Source organism: Chelonia mydas, chromosome 11, assembly GCF_015237465.2.
Source record: "Chelonia mydas isolate rCheMyd1 chromosome 11, rCheMyd1.pri.v2, whole genome shotgun sequence".
Taxonomy (NCBI): domain Eukaryota; kingdom Metazoa; phylum Chordata; order Testudines; family Cheloniidae; genus Chelonia; species Chelonia mydas.
Window position 1 is genome coordinate 30,484,613 of NC_051251.2, and position 16,815 is coordinate 30,501,427.

Below are 16,815 nucleotides of genomic sequence, written 5' to 3' on the forward strand. Positions count from 1 at the left end.
TACCTGCTGTTTGTGACCACCTCTGTTCCGGGACTGGTGTATGTATCTAAACAAAACAAGTTATATTTAGCATATTCCCAGAATCCACACAACTGATTTCTCCTCCCCTGGGAAGCTGATCTGTGAGGCCCAAATATCTGCTAATGATCAATGGAAGACAACGGTGTCATTTAAAAAAAAAAAAAAAAAAAGTCTTGTCCCACACCTCTTAAAAAAAATCTTGGTTGGTGTATATTTTCATCTGAGGTTGCACTCTGCCTCCCTCTGAGGATACTCCAGATTGTCCCTACGCAAACACGTGCTACAAATTCTATGTAATTTGCCCTTCAAATAACCTTTTACATGTTCACATACTGGTGTTAGCATTCACACTGAGAAAGCTCATTAACTCTAGTAGGCCCAGTTTGGATGGACAAGTGGAGGTTCTGGTTGAAAATCTGGTCCTCTCTGTTGCGATTTACCAAAGATAGATACCTATTCAGAATGTTTGTGACTACAGCCAATAAATGTATGCCATCACTATGGAAGCAAGTACAAATATCATCTACTGAAATGTGATTACTAGAGTAAGAGAATGAAGAGAAATGGGACAACTTATTGATTGGCAGATGAACTAGTGGAAAAAAGATGGGGTGAATGGGATGAACTAATTAAGTCACTGATAGAGCTTTTATAATGTATCAATTTACTGTAACGCAACCTATGCTACCTCAACTCTGCTGAAATGGCAGATCTTTTATATCGCCACACTTTCTTGCAGTACTTGTATAAGAAAATAGGTTTCTGTGAACCATTCTTTTCATCTTTCATACAAAAATCAAAAGAGGCACTCATGACAATTAAGGGAAGAGAAAGCACAATTGTAGAAGACAGGTACACAAACAATAGGAGGTTGCATCACATTACAGGTTTAGCAAAAAGGTTTTGTTTCTGAATGCCCCATAACCAAGCTAGAGTCATTAGTTGAAGAGCAAGATGGACAAACGCTTGATAGAGTTATGTACACAGTTCTGGACATGTTTTATGTAGGGCCTGGATCTTAATTTGTATGTACGAGTAGCTGCATATAGCAAGGTCTCCCAGTAAGCACTAGAAGTATTTCAGCTTACAAATGCTCAGCAGATGGCAGGTGCTTCATGGGGGGAAAAAAGGGTCGTGTAAATGAAAGTCCAGCTTTCCTTTCTCCTTTTTAATAAGAATGAATGAAAAGGGCAGGGTGCTTTTTCAGGGTAGTCATATGCCTATTTTTAAAATGTTTACTTCTGACCAGTTACCATAGTTAGAAATCTTTAGTTTGACTCTAGATTTTGATTTTCAAATAGTAAAGGCCATCCAATTTTTAAAAAAATTGGATACGTGCAAATAGTAGGTGGATCAAAATTCCTTACACACAGAGCTATTTATTTTTACCTATTTTTCCTATTTGTGTACTGATACTAACATGAATTAATGAAAAATATTAATATGAAAAGTATATATAAACTTTTCTATGAATAGTGAAATTAGTCTTTGCACTAGAATTGAGGAAATATTTTATGCTTCTGGTGTTAGCTATCCATTTTATGGAAGCTTTAAACAAAACCTTGGTCTTGACTTTCAATTAACAACTAGTAGTGACTGAATATGGATTTAACGTGTGGGAAGTGTCTAGTACTTGCAACTCCTAGGGCCTGAACCAAAGCCTATTGAAATTGATGTGAGTCTTCCCATCGACTTCAATAGTCTTTGGATCAGGGCCTTTTGTGACTTTCATGGAAATAAAAGTAATCCAGCAGCCACCCTGGTCAACCTTGCTTTAGGGTCCATACAAGGTTTTTTTGTGGCTTCTGTAGATCAAGACCATATATTTTAAGAATCTGCTTGATGATACAATATCAAGGTTGAGCATTTTGAAATATTGGCATTTCATCCCACCTCAACACATATAATTTATAAGAGGTCACGTACAAATTCAGGCAGAAAAGTTCTAATACATGAAAATGCATCCACTTAATATTGGCAATATCAGTCAATAACAATACATATTTGAATCATAGAGATATATGAAGAAGGGGGATATAAGTAAGCCTGGACTTCAATTTTCATTTGATACAATAATGACCCTCTTTAATGTGAAAAATATTAAATTATATATATTCAACAAAATTATAATGTAACCAAATACTTCACGTTGGAATCATCATAAATTTATTACCAAGTATTCTTCCTTATTCAAACTACGGCTGAGTGTCCTAATATAAGTAATGCAGAACTAGCAAGATATACTGCTAATATGTACCTTCTAGCTAATTATGTTCCATAACAAAATATTAGTGTAAGGTTTTCATTAAAAATAAATTGAAATTCAGTGACAGTGGTTTCACTGTCACCTGGTTTTTGAATCGGGAAAGGGGTGGGAATAAGTGCTCATATTTCAAAATGCTCAACAGTGAAAAGGTGTTGTCAGGCAGTTTCTTTGAGTTCAGGGTCTTGAAATACAGAGCCCACCAAAATATAACAAACAAACATTATATAGACACTAAAAGAAGATAGTGCCAAAAACTTGCATTTAGCTGCCTGGCTGAAGGTGCTTACTGGTAGACTCTGTAATTGGCTACTATGATAACTTCCTTAGAAGTTTTGGTCTCAAAGCACAGACAAGACTTCTAATGTTACTTTCCTTTTGTCTTACATTTTATCTCCTTTCTTCTTTCTCCTTTTCACTAATAAAATCAGTTATGTTATACTTGCAAGGAAAATATTTCTATGAATCATAGGCTCCTTAATGTAAATAAAGTAAATCTTTATAGTAAATGTAAGGGAACAGTGTGCACTTTTTTGCACTTTTTAAATATCCTACAAGTTCATCCACCTCCTGATAAAATTGTAAGTAACAAAGAAGTTATAAAAACACACAAAGCAATAACTTTGTATTAAATCTGGCTCCCTGCAGACATACTGGAGCTGATTTGTATTTGTTATAATTGGAAGTTTCATTTCATGGTTCTTCCCCAACCCTTTCTTTCACCTTACCTTATTTGCATAATATTTATTCATTATCCATTCTTTGCTTAAAAAAGCTTACCTAGGGTGTTCAGTTCGTACCACATCTCTCACATCGCTGTTCTTAAAATTCACAATTTTTTAAATAAAAAAATCTTATGGCCAAGATTTTCACCAGCTACTCGTGCTTTTGAGGGCTCAGCTTGAGAGATGCATGAAGCCTGCTTTTTTTTTTTTTTTTTTTTAAAGAGAGTGATTCACCACCACTCTTTGAAAATCAAGTTCCTTGAACATGACTAGTTGGGGATTGAAATAAAGGCACAAAAAATCAAATCACTGGCCACTTATGAAAATCTTGTCCTAAGAACATAACATAAACTTCATTTGCGGGTCTGTTTGACTAAAAACAGTGTCAGGTAATTCATTTTAGTGATGAAAGATTTTGTGAATAAACTAGATATTTTATTTGAAGTCAGAACTTGAAAATGAATAACCTCTCTTTATTCCAGCCCTGATAACATGGGGCTACTCGACCCAGCCACTAGTGACGGACGAGTGATTTTCTTCCTGCCATGGGAAAAGATGACTGTTGCCGGCACCACAGACACTCCAACCGAAGTCACACACCACCCAATACCTACAGAGGAAGATATTAACTTTATTTTGACTGAAGTGCGCAACTATCTGAGTTGTGATGTTGAAGGTAAATTTAATGATCTTTCTTTTTCATGGGAGGGATGCTGTTGTGTCTGCAATGTTTGAAAGTGAAACTATACTGTCACTAAAGTTTTGTGTGATTTGATTTACCATGCATTTGGTATTTTGGGACTTTATGTGACATAAAGGTCATCCTTACCAACATTTCAGGGTAATACAATTACTGCTTTGTCAGATGTACCCTGCATACCCTGGCTATTCAAAATAAAATCAGTTGATATATACAAAAAGAAAAGGAGTACTTGTGGCACCTTAGAGACTAACAAATAAATTGGTTAGTCTCTAAGGTGCCACAAGTACTTCTTTTCTTTTTGCGAATACAGACTGACACAGCTGTTACTCTGAAACCAGTTGATATATAGATGTCCACTCTGAGTGCACCATTTTGGCCAAAGTGGCGTTAACTCTTTTGGCCTCACAACCACCCAGCTGCTCCTCTTGGGCTGCGGGCGAGGTATGTGATGCTGTTGATTTTCAAGAGAGGGAAGGGGTGGAAGATGTGGAACACTTGAGGGTACATCCAGTGTCAAAGTGTGAGTTTATTGACCAGTCTCAACCAACTTTTTGTCTAGAAACAGTTTTTGACTCTTCCAAAGTCGTCATTCTGGTTTGTATTTTTTTAACCACTTTGTCCTTAATATTTGCCTTAAAAAAAAAATCGGTACATATCCAATACTGTCAGTTTTCAGTTCAGGAGAGGGAAGAATTAAGGGCTAAAAGGGAATTTTTAAAAATAGAATGATGATGATCGCTGGGTAGGTTCATTTGATATAGGGCACTCAGATGGAAATGACCTGTTTGCATTCAGATTCGTGGTTTAGAGTTGAAAGGCTTCATATCTTATATCACCAAGCCCTTTAGCCATCCTGTCCCCTTCACCGTTGTTTTTAAAATGATTTTGTGAAAACGTTTGCGTTAGCAGAGATATTAAAGTAAATCTGAAAAGCACTCTGCCTGCTGGGAATGTAACAGTGTCTTGTAGTTAGATTTAGGAAGCCTTCTATCCAGAGGCTGAAAACTCTAGCTTACTTGTTTATTCTTCCCTGAAATGGGTAAATTGATAGTTCTGTTTTTGTATCAAGTTAAGAAAAACGATCTATCCAAAAAATGTACCATCAAGTCTCTTGAGCAGAAGTTAATCAGAATGATGTGGCGTGCCAGACAGGTGGTTGGTTGAACTAAGCTATGGCTCGGAGTATTGAATAGGACAGAATTTTTGCAAGGTATTTCACAAAAGTAGTTTTCTGGAGTGTTTAAAGCTTTTGAAGGAAACCCACCTAGGTGCATGCTGTTTTTCACGAATGCAATTAGCAGTGTTTATAGATTGCCTGTTATTGAATTAACAACTGTGCTGGCCGTATCAACTCACTGCAGACCTGTTTTTTTGCTGCCAGAGACAGTGCCAGGGTTATCAACTTACACAGGCTTGGATGTGTTCCAACTATTTAATTATAGTGTCACACATGCTGCTTTTTCTAGTTTCTTTAGTTTATAAATGTAATATGGTATCTTATTTCTGTGATTAGCACTTCATTTTGGCGGTTAAACATGCTGGCAGAGCAACATCGATTCTGAAATCTATTCAGTGCTCTTTTGGGATATTTTTATAGTCTTATCGATTTTCAGTTATCAGTCATATAAAAACAGAATCTAAAAACATACCCCAAAATGCTTCAGCATAAAGCAAATCAGTCAATTTTTTCCTTTGTAAATTTAATAGGCAACACAATTAAGTTTTGTAAAAGCCTCTACTGCTCTCATGTTTTATTTAAAAAGTGAAATGATTATAGAATCTACTTGTGGTTTTGAAAATAAATAATTTAATGGTATAAACAGATATGATCTGTGCTAAACCTGTGTTGAAAAGAGATTAAATTTGTTATAACTTAGCATTTTAAAATCATTTGGTCTCTTATATATTATAAAAAATAACATGGAACATCTTTTAATTACAGTAATTAAAAAAGATCCAAGGTCCACATCACAAAAAATATGACTTTGCGGACTGATGGAAAAATTCAGGCTGCCTGTGCACATTCCTTATACGGTCATCAATGCACTATACAGGTGTACTTCTCTAACTGTATCTCACCTCCTGCAGGTATTCATAACTCTCCCATCCCCATGGTATGTAAGAGGAGTGGACTTTGTACCTTGCAGTAATTGGCCTCAATGGGTATGTCTACACTGCAGTTAAAAGCCTGTGGCTGGCCCTGTCAGCTGACTCGGGCTAAAGGGCTGTTTAATTATGATGTAGACCTGGGGCTAGGGCTGGAGCCCAAGCTCTGGGACCCTCCCCTTCATGGGGTTCCAGAGCCTGGGCTCCAGCCCAAGCCCAAACGTCTATATTGCAGTTAAACAGCCCTGTAGCCAGAGTCCTGTGAGGCAGAGTCAGCTGACACTGGTCAGCCTCGGGTTTAATTGCGGTATAGACATACCCAATAAGTCACATGGCTGAAGCAAAGTAGTAGATATTTTTTAGAGGCTAGGGTATGCTGTATTTAGTTATACCTCCGAGGGGTTTTTATTTTTACTATTTGATGCCTTCAGGTTTTATATCTATTATTGAAAAGTTAAAATTGGCTTTACGGGTATACTTATAACTGACAAGGAGCCAAGAAATAGCATAGATAAACATCTAGCCGGTTGGCCATGTATTTTGATAGGATGGGAAAAATCAAGATAACTTGGTCTCTAACGGTGCTAAGGATGGGAAGTTTGAAATCCTCTTACTATATCTCTTGTCCTGAGAAGGACAGTTGAATATGGACCACATGGACTCTTGTTGATTATGGAATGTGTAAGATGGGGCCCTTTTAAAGCCACTGTATAGTAATCTGAGAACCCCAGCAGTATTGGAGGTTAGTCCGGAGCACAAGTTGTTGGAGTACTGGAGCTCTGCTAATAAAAATGCATTCAACCCATGTCTTTGTGCGCGCCTGGGTATACTTCCACAAGATTTATTTGTCAAGATAAGAGCTTGGGATAGTAACCCAATCATTTTAGAAGAATTTTCGAAAAGTGTATTGGAAACAAAATGTCAGGCATGCAGACACAAAGAAATGATGCTTAGCATGTTTAAATGCGTGAAGAGAAATTGCCCATCTGAAGTCAGAGCCATGAGTGCATTGCACAGATTTACCTTACTGGTTGGTTTTCAAGCCTTTTGATTTTTCCAGTTTGTACAATGGACTTCTCTAGTTCTGGGTGCCTTTTTTTGGGTTAGAGGCTAGAGGGCTAAAATGTTTGACACTGATAATGCTGTGCTTTAATTCTCTAACCCTGCCCATTCCACTGCTCTGGAAAATCTCTCCTGTATTTTAAATGACTCTCTAAGGCTGTAACTACATTTCAAACTGGAGATATAATTTCCAGTTCAAGGACACTGTGATAGGGTGTACTGGGCGCTTTGATCCCCTTACTGGTGGCCTTGCGGTCCAATCGTACCACCCCAAAAAAGGAGCAGTAAAGGTGCATCCTTCAGCCCGCCTAGAGAGGTTGTAGGGAAGTAGTCAGAGTGCAGTAGGTCCAGTTAAAAAGTAGCTGCAGATTAGTTCCGGCAGGGACCAGAGGAATAAGGAAGGGTGATCCTTGCTGGTGGCTGGAGCTTAAGGGAGAACCACTAAACTGGTTCTGGTGACATTTGCATTCCATAAGGAAGAAGCGATAACTTCAGCCCTGCGATAAGGGTGAAGAGGAAGGGGTTACACAGGAAGAGGCCCAGGGAATATCAGCAGCAGCAACTATTCCAGGAAGCAGCATGTGACTGCTACTTATAGGGTCCCTAGGTTGGGACCCAGAATAGTGGGTGGGCCCGGATCCCCCCACTGGCAGGGTGGCCTGAGCCCCAAGAAAGGGATAAGGCTTGTTTAGAGGCCCAAGTGAAGGGCAGGTATTGGAGTCTCCAGGAAGAAAGCCCTGGGGGCATTGCGCTATACAGGGCAGACACAGACTTAAAGCTAGCCCACAAGGGCTGAGAACTGAGCCCAAAGACAGGGCTGCAGATACCAATCAGGGCACTGTGATAGGCCCTGTTGTACCTTTGTTACCCCAGAAGGGGTTCCTTCATGTGATGAGCCACTGAAAACCTGCCCGGCAACAGCCAACAGGGGGCACCAGAAAAGGGAAGAGTTCTGGTTCGCACTCTGCCAACAGGAGGTGCTCATGAGACGTGAGTGTCCCCCATCACAATGGCATATGGGATGTAGCCATTTGTGGTACGAGGGTCTAACAATCCTGAATACATATTTAGGGTTTTAGACAGGAGAGTACTTTGGGCAGCTAGCCTCTCCCCCCCAACTTGCACTGCTGTGGGTACACACTATTTTAGCACATTACCTCAGGTATATTTAGAATGGGTGTGTCCTCAAGCTGCAATTTACACTAGCAGCTCTAGTGTAGACTTACCCGAAGCCAACACATAGAGTAAGGTTTTTAAGCTCCCTGTTTCATGTTAAACCTCTACTTTTGGGCAACATCCTAAGACCATTTGGGTGATTTACCCTGGTGCGCCAACCATTCCTAAAGTCTTGAGAGCAGCCCTGGTGGTGGTTTGAAGAATTTGCTAAGTGTTAATTTGTGACTTGATGGAGTGAAGCTTGGATACATCAATTGTTGGTGGTAGTTAATTTTTGTAGCTTCATAAGTATGCATAAAGATGAAAAAGAAATGTCCTGTCCCAAGGAATTTAGTCTTGACTTCAGTGGGAGTAGCAACAGGCCCTATCATATCAAGGGATTAAAATAAAGAAAAGGGGTAAGGAGAAACAGCATAATGGAAAGACTGGGGTTATGATAAGTTCCTTTTTCAAAATGTGTAATTTTAACATGTTAGCCTGAGGGACAAAAGTCAGTCAAGAGGGGCAGGAACGATGGTCTCCCCTGAAAGGCTAACTGGGGAAAAAAATGAAGCTTTTACTGCTGGAACCTTTGTTTGTTTTTGGTTTGTTTGTTTGTTTTGTTTTTTGAGCAGTGGAGAAGTGGTAGTGCTGATTGTTCTCAGAGCAGTAACTGGGCACCGTATATGGTTTAAGCTGTTTGTTTTTATATTATGGTCACACGATGTATAAATTCACTCAACTTCTGTCACTGCTGGATCCAGCCTTCCTGACACCTTAGACAGAGATGAAGAAAGTGAGCTTTCATTTACCTTGTTTTATCTTTCACCTTCCATGTAACAAGGCTTAAAAAAAAAATAATAAAGCTACACAGTAGTAGAGGTGTTAATTCATTGAGGGCTCAGAAAGGCCCACTGTGCTCCTTTATAATAGCCATTACATTCTCCTAATTAAACAGTTTCCTCAAGACAAGAGAACAGCAGAATAGCAATTGCATCATTTTAAATAGTGTTGATGCCAATTACAATGTTGATTGAGACCAACTGTGCTTTTCTGGTTTAAAAAAAAATGTGAAAAGTCAGTGTTGTAATGGCTCTCTGACTCTTTGAGATAGTCCAGAGGAAATTCTGTACCTCGAGGCATAGAACACAAATAGAGGACTTAAGTGTGAGAAACTAGTGATTTCAAGGAAAACATCTTTTCCTTTTTAAAAATAAAATTACTATCATCCTGACCGCTCACCCTAGCAAAAAAACCACCTGACCAATTTTCTCTACCCTCAGCAAACCATCACCAGCTCCACTCAACTGGTGAGAGATTTCCAGGATGTGGAATCCCCCTCCTTCATCTCTACATACATCACAAAAGTATTTTGTGGAAAGGTTCAGCCCCTGGTTACCCACATGCTGGACACTCAGTGGGGGAAGCTCTTTGTTTCTCCCTGAACCTTCACATCATTTTGGTGGGGGCAGGATGAGACTTCAGGGTCTTCAACCCCCGCCCCCCTTTTCAAATAACAGGTATAGGCTTGGCAAGGAAGGATTTCACCCACACTTTCCCTTTGACTTTCTAGTGAGGTCTTGGTGACCTCAAGATGCTAAGGTGCTAGGTAACCTTTGTGTAGAGAGCTGAAAGCATCATTAGCCTAACTGGCCCAAAAGTAAGGGTTCTGAGGTATCCCTAAATATTGCATAGTGGATCACTGTGTTAACAGCTGAGCCATTAGGAGGATCATCCAAATAATTTTTTGATTCTTGTTACCAGTTGTAACTCAGATGTTAATGATCAGATGGTTTTGGTTCACTAGTATGTGGACTGTTGCATGTACAAGTTGCTGCTGACCCACTTTCTATTAGATAACTAAATAATAGGTCAGTGTGAAACATACCATGCAGCCACATATGTTGTGGCAGTTAGAAATAGTTGTAAAAAGAAATGAGCAGGGTGTTTGTAGAACAAAATAAAAAAAGTGTGCTGGAATTGTAAAATCCACAGGCTGTCACAAGTATCCTAATTTCCATCATATTTGAGGTTGTCTGAGCACATGACTGGGAACCAGGAATCTTGGAATTATAACCCGGTTCTGATATTGAATCCCTCTCTTGTCCTTGAGACAGTCATGTCAGCTTCTCTGTTCCATTTCCCCGTCTTCAAAATGGGAATAATAATACTTCTCTCCCAAGGGGGTTGTGAGTATTAGATAGGATTTCAATAACATTTTACAGATGCTATTTTAAGTCACAGGATGTGAGTAAACTGAGGATACATATACCTCTGTCCTTGCCTATCTGGCATGTGAATTTGAGGGGAGAAATGTAAACATTATTTGTGCCAGAGTAATTTTAAGAAAATGAAATCTTTGCTTTTAACCAGAAAATAATAAAACTGATTAAGTCTGAAGGCTTTTTTCTAATTCTGTTTGGCCATTATTTGCTTCTAAACAGTGAGAAGAGGAGATGTCTTGGCAGCATGGAGCGGCATTCGTCCTCTTGTCACAGATCCCAGCTCTAAAGACACCCAGTCAATATCTCGGAATCATGTTGTTGCTGTTAGTGACAGTGGCCTTGTTACTATAGCAGGTACTGGAAATCCATTTCAGATCTCTCATATGGCTTTGTCAGGATTCCCCAGTGTATTTAAGTCAAAGGTAGTGAATGTTTGTACAGCAGATTTGAAGGAACAAGCAATATTATTTAGTTATTAGCGAATAAATGATTTACTAGTTGAAGTCCAGTAAGGATGAAACTGGACTAAGTGTGAAGTTTGGCCGATGCAACACACTTCCACTAGTTTACCAAAACAGATTGTTTGCAGGTGGGAAATGGACAACGTATCGCTCCATGGCACAAGATACCATTGATGCAGCCATCCAGGCTCACAACCTCAAGGCAGGTCCATGTAAGACGGTAGGACTTTTCCTGCAGGGGGCTAAGGACTGGAGTCCTACTCTTTACATTAGGCTGGTCCAAGATTATGGACTGGAAAGTGAGGTGAGTCAACTATATTTTTACTCAGTGTTTGTATTAGTTATCAATAACATTAAAAAAAAAAAAAAAAAGCAGCCGCACAGCCTGTATTAAGGGCTCTTAAATTGGCATAAGACTACACTGTTTGTTCAGGGCAGAAATATTTGTATAAGAAAGAAATCCAGTCATAAATTTTCCTTTGCTAGTGGAGTACTAAAAGCCACGTGCGTTCTTTTTATTTCAGCGTCTGCATAATCAAAAGCTATGCCCTCTGTTTTTAAACATGTATGACAAGCTAGGTCTTGGGCACCTCAAGCTCAACAAAATCTATTCTTCAAAGGTGATCACAGTAGCAGAAAGGAGCTGAAGCATCATTAGTCACCGCTACATTGATACATGCATAGTAGTGTTAGTGCTGGTCTAAGCATTCACAACGCAAGTTGTTTCCTCCCACACAATCAAAATCTAATACCGTCCTCAGCCTATTTATTACAGGCTATGGGAGAACTGACAAGACTAGTTTTATATCTATTCAGCTGTGCCTCAGAAGGTGCTGGGACGTAGTGTTCGCTAAATGTGCTCTTAATTCTATAGGTGGCTCAGCACCTTGCGTCTACATATGGTGACAAGGCTTTTGAGGTGGCCAAAATAGCCCAAGTTACTGGAAAGAGGTGGCCTATTGTTGGAAAACGCCTTGTATCTGAATTTCCTTATATTGAAGCTGAGGTATGTGAAAATGGCTACGTTTCTCATCTCTGTAATTTGTGGTGATTATTAGTCACCCACCCTGTGAAGTAGGAGAGGGGGATGGAGACTGTATCTGGCATGTAAACAGAAATTTATTTGAGTAAATCATGGAATAATTTTTTTCTGAACTTTTATTAAACGCATTTAAACACATGAGCCCAGATGCTTTTTTATTTTTCAGCAAAAAAAGTGGGGCTTGTTTCATATAAATCCATTTTCTTCAATCACTTAAGCAAATTATGGCCTTGTGTGCACATATGCATAAGGCTCCATATCCGCTCCCTCCAGTGCTCTTGTTCACCTTACCGCCCCGTTTACCAGAGCTTCATGCTATTTTTTTCCCTCATTCTCACATAGGTCCAGCCCCCTTTCCCATGTCCAAACACTGCAGAACCTTACATTTTTCTTTTTATCTTTTTATCCAATTCTAATATCCTAGGTTATGTATGGGGTAAAAGAGTATGCATGCACTGCAGTGGATATGATTTCACGTCGCACTCGGCTGGCCTTCTTGAACGTGCAAGCCGCTGATGAAGCCTTACCAAGAATTATTGATATAATGGGGAAGGAACTTCACTGGAGTGAACAGAAGAAAAAGGTACAAAAGACACTTTAGAACTGGAACTTTTTTTAAGCTCTCTTGTAGAGCCCTGTGCAGGATTATTTTTTTTTAATCCTGCTCCCGCATTGTTTCTTGCATTTTTATCCTGCTCCCTCCCACAAATCCCGCAAGAGAGAGAAATTTCCGCATTCTACTAAAAACAAACAAACAAAAAAAAAAAACCCCACCCCACACAGTCGGTTAATGTGTGTAAACATTCAGATACAATTTTTACCACTAAAACAATAAAACAAATCTTGCTTAAGCCATATAAAAATATACTTTAACCCCTGTTATAAAGGACATCAAATCTTTCTATCCTTCGCTTAAATTTCAGAATTAAAACCTTTATTTTAAAAAAAGAAAAACTTGCTTTACGTTGCTGAAAATTCTATTTATGACAAACTGATGAGAGATTGAGTGTTTTCTCACAAATTACCAGAGTCTGTTTTTTGCCCACCCAATCCTGCCTGCAACAAAGTACGTTTAATCCACTCCCGTTATTATGGCAGTGGGTCCTGCGGGGCATGCAGAATCCCAATCCTGCTGCAGGGCTCTACTCTTGTTTTCCTTAATCAGTTTCAGTCTTAAACCAGTTTAGACATGCATTTGTTAATAGAACATTGCAAATGCCCTTTTCTTTTGCCATATGCCATTATAAAAAAAAAAAAGCTATCAAACCAGTTCCAGTTGCTCTGAAAAGATCAGAATCTATAGTGCTGAGCTGCGTAATTTAAAAGTGAAAGTAAAATTGGAGGTTTCATCCTGTTCCTTAGTGGACATTTTGTTCAACATTACATTTGTCAGAAAAGTTCGAGACAGACAAAATTTGACTTGTAGGAGCGTTTCAAGACAGGACTGCTGTTCGTTGGTAGAGGTGTGGAAGGGAAGCTTGCGTGGCATTTGCCCATTGTTTTTTCTTTGTATCCCTCTTATCTTCCTTCTCCTCTCTTATAAGGCTTCCTTTGTGAACTGATGACGAAGTTGGGCTTGATACCACTGTTGGCCTCACTAACAGTCCCAAAGTCATCTTTCTCTCTCCTTTCCCTCATCTCTGAGAAGCCATTGAAATCTAGTGATATGGTCCACATAGGGCCCAGGTGGTGAGCATCCTTCACTTTCATTGCAAGATATGTGACCAGCACCTTGCAGGATCTCACATTTAATGCCGTAAAATGCTCCTGCAGCATGAGGAGTAGTGTCAGGGAGAAAAGTGCAGTCATGTGGGCTGGCTCATTCACTTAGAGACAGTCCTGTGTCCAAGCAGGATGCCCGGGTTTGAGCTTGATTCACTCACACCTCTTGAAGAGGGCAGGACTGCATGCATGTTGTGGTTCTCTCAGCTCCTAAAGGAACATGAAGCCTCCTATTACTCATTCACGATACCTTTTAGCCAGTTAGAAGTTGTATTAAAGTTCAGAAAGAAGCTCATTTTATTCCTGTGTTCTGCGCCAAAAAATTAAAAATTCTTCACACAATATTTTAAAATTCTGCAAGTTTTACTTGTCCATAAATAAATGCAGAGGCTCCAGCATGGCAGTGCACGAAGGTGGGAGATCACCCTGCAGCCTCTCCACCCCCCCCGCCCTGGGGACACAGACTCAGTGGTAAGGCTGCACCCAACCCTGACATGGCACAAGGCCTGGGCCTGTCACAGAAACACCCCGAGGCACCAGGTGTGGGGCAGGCAGGCTTAACCAGGCAGGATCCAAGTGTGGAGGGGCCCAGTGTGTGGGGATCCAGGTGTGGGATGAGAGTATTGTGGGGGACAATCTGGGTGCAGGCAGCTCAGTGTGGGGGGACCCGGATGCACAGAGGCTCATTGGAGGGCTCCAGGTGCAGGGGTAATGGGACTCTGCTGGGGCTTCCAGGTGAAAGTGGTTGGGGCTCAGCAGGAGGGTCTGGATGAGGGGGGTCTCAGCAGGGGTGTCTGTGTGCTTGGGGAGTGGGCTTGGTGGGTGAGGGTCTGGGTGCAGCTAATTGGGGGTCAGTGCTGTGGGTGTCTGGATGTGGGGGCTCAGGGTGGTGCAGGGGTGTGGGGCTCGTCAGAATGGGAGTTTGAGTGCAGGAAGCTCAGTGGGGGATGGTCTGGGTGCAGGGGTTAGGGTCCGGAGGCAGAGGGCTCCAGATGCAGGGGTTGAGATTCAGTGAGGTGGGGTTTGAGTATGGAAGACTAGGGGGTTTTGGGTGTACGGGGTGAGGCTTGGCGGGGGTGTCTGGGTATGGGAGGTCTGGATGCATGGGGGTTGGGTGGATGGGGGAGCAGCTCCTTGTACAGTGACCCCTTTCCTTCCCCCTCCCCCCTGCAGCTGAGGAGCGATGGGGGCAGAAAGCAGGATATGATGCTGAGCTTCCTGAAGCTGTAAGAGGTTTATGGGGGTGCATCTGACAGCCCCAGCCACTCCTTGCAGAGAAAGAGGAAGGCCTGTCCTCTCCTGCCTCCAGTCCAGCTGGGATTAGCAGCTGATTCCGGCCATGGTAGGAGCCACTGGCTGGGGTGTCCCCAGCTCTGTCGTGATTTAACTCTCCGCCTGCTGCTCCGGGTGCCTGAAATGATGTACCCGAGCAGCTAGGGAGTGGTTCACAACTGCTCTTGCAGCTTCCCTGTCGGAGAGTAATTTTTCTGCGGGGAAGCAAAGAAATCTGCAAGGGACATGAATTCTGTGCACGCACAGTGATGCAGAATTCCCCAAGGAGTATCATTTGAATTCTCTCAGCTGGAGGACTCGTGATGACTCTAAGCCTTTCCAGAGGGATTCATAAAAAGAGGGATGCAGTTATATCACAGATGTGTGCTAATTTGCTTGGTATATATCCTGAAGGAGGAAGGGAAGGGTTGTTATACTATAGCTACAGTAAACTAACTGGAAGGGGTTTGGTTAAAAATAGAGAAACAAAAGAAATTAAATTCAAAAGAAAATCATTTTGGTAAATTAGTACATGTTAGGATTCATATAATTCTATCCAAAACATTACGTTAAGAGTGCTAAGGTTGCAAACCAGTCAGAAAATGTCAGCACTAAGATTGCATGGCAACCTTTCTCTAACCCCTTGCGCATACGCATTATGATACAGTCTTTAGTTGCATGATCACACAGTTGCATGATCATCATGCACACATTTCTCCAACAATACAAATAACATACAGTTTCTGTAAGTGTAGACTGATGGTCTCTCTCCAGCCCAGGAAGGAGTGACACCATGCCCAGTTTCTGGAGCACCCCCTTTTTCTCAGGGCTTCATTTATTGGTCGTACCAACAGTCTTCAGAAAAAACAACAAATAAACAGTTCAACATAAATCCAGTGGCCAAACCAGGTCCCTTTCCCTTACCTCAGGACTTCATTGTGGGAGTCCCCCAGCTCTGGTAGCTCTTTCCCAGTCCTACAAGCCAGCTGTCTGGGAGTCCCACTGCTGCCGGAGCCAACCTGCTGCTTACAGCACTCCTCCCTCAGTTCTTTCAGCCCTTATCGGAATCCAATGCTTATCAGGCAATCACCTGATCCCTTGCAAATTGCCAGGTACTTATCTGTTTTTTAACAGGGTTCTGCCTTAGTACAGGGCTCACTGGCCCCAGGACACCTGGCCTTTACAGGGGCATATCACCCTGTTACAGTAGCTACACATGTAGCATCTTTAAATGTGTTTTTTTTTTTCATTCCTATCTGTGCTCTATTTTCATTATGGTCCAGTATATCCTTCTGCTGTTTGGGGGTGAGAGAGTGCAGTATATTATCAACACAGCATTCCTTAAGTATTCCAGGGGAGGAGGCCATTAACTTCAAAGCTAACTTAGGTCCTGATCCTCTAAAGACTTGTGTACATGCTTAACGTGAAGCATGTGAGTAGTCCTGATAAGCTCAGTAGTTCTCCTCATATGCTTAAAGACCTGAAAGAGTTCTGCTCAAACGCTTGCCTTTTTCACCCACAGAAGTTGGTCCAATACAAGATACTGCCTCACCCACCTTGTCTCTCTAATATCCTGGGACCAATAGAGGTACAACAGCACTGTAAACAGTGGAAGATATTTAATCACAGGTGTAAATCTTTGCCACATGTATGCCTGGCTATAAACTTAGGATACACACACACACACACACACACACACACACACACACACACACACACACACACACACACACAGCAAATTTGTACTATTGGTATGTGCCATTTATATATAATCTATAGTATATTGAGTAAGTACAGTTTACTGTGAACTCTTTGTATTGGTGACTTTTATGGTATACATTGACAATAAATACTAAAGATGCTACATAATTCTAATTAAGGTTGTAGAAAATAAGTGTATGCTAAGCTAATATACTGTATTATATATTTGAGAAATAGTATGTGATCATTTGATTAAAAGCTGTAAATTCTCATTTGACTACAATATTGAAGGGAGCTGGAAGGTTCAGAGCCAATCTCTCAGGTCAATATGCATTTTATGGCCTTCCACACACGTTG

The 16,815-nt window shown here is 40.9% G+C and overlaps 1 protein-coding gene across 14 annotated transcripts in view; it reads left to right on the forward strand.

Annotated features, from left to right (window-relative positions):
* The window catches only part of GPD2 (glycerol-3-phosphate dehydrogenase 2), a 118,636-nt gene that overhangs the window by 91,856 nt on the left and 9,965 nt on the right, over positions 1-16,815 (forward strand). For all 14 annotated transcript variants that reach the window (XM_027819013.3, XM_043524797.1, XM_027819011.3 and 11 more), the window contains 5 exons: positions 3,492-3,685; positions 10,480-10,614; positions 10,850-11,025; positions 11,596-11,727; positions 12,188-12,346. In XM_027819013.3, coding sequence (XP_027674814.1) covers positions 3,492-3,685; positions 10,480-10,614; positions 10,850-11,025; positions 11,596-11,727; positions 12,188-12,346 — 796 coding nt within the window. The remainder of the gene's footprint in view (positions 1-3,491; positions 3,686-10,479; positions 10,615-10,849; positions 11,026-11,595; positions 11,728-12,187; positions 12,347-16,815) is intronic.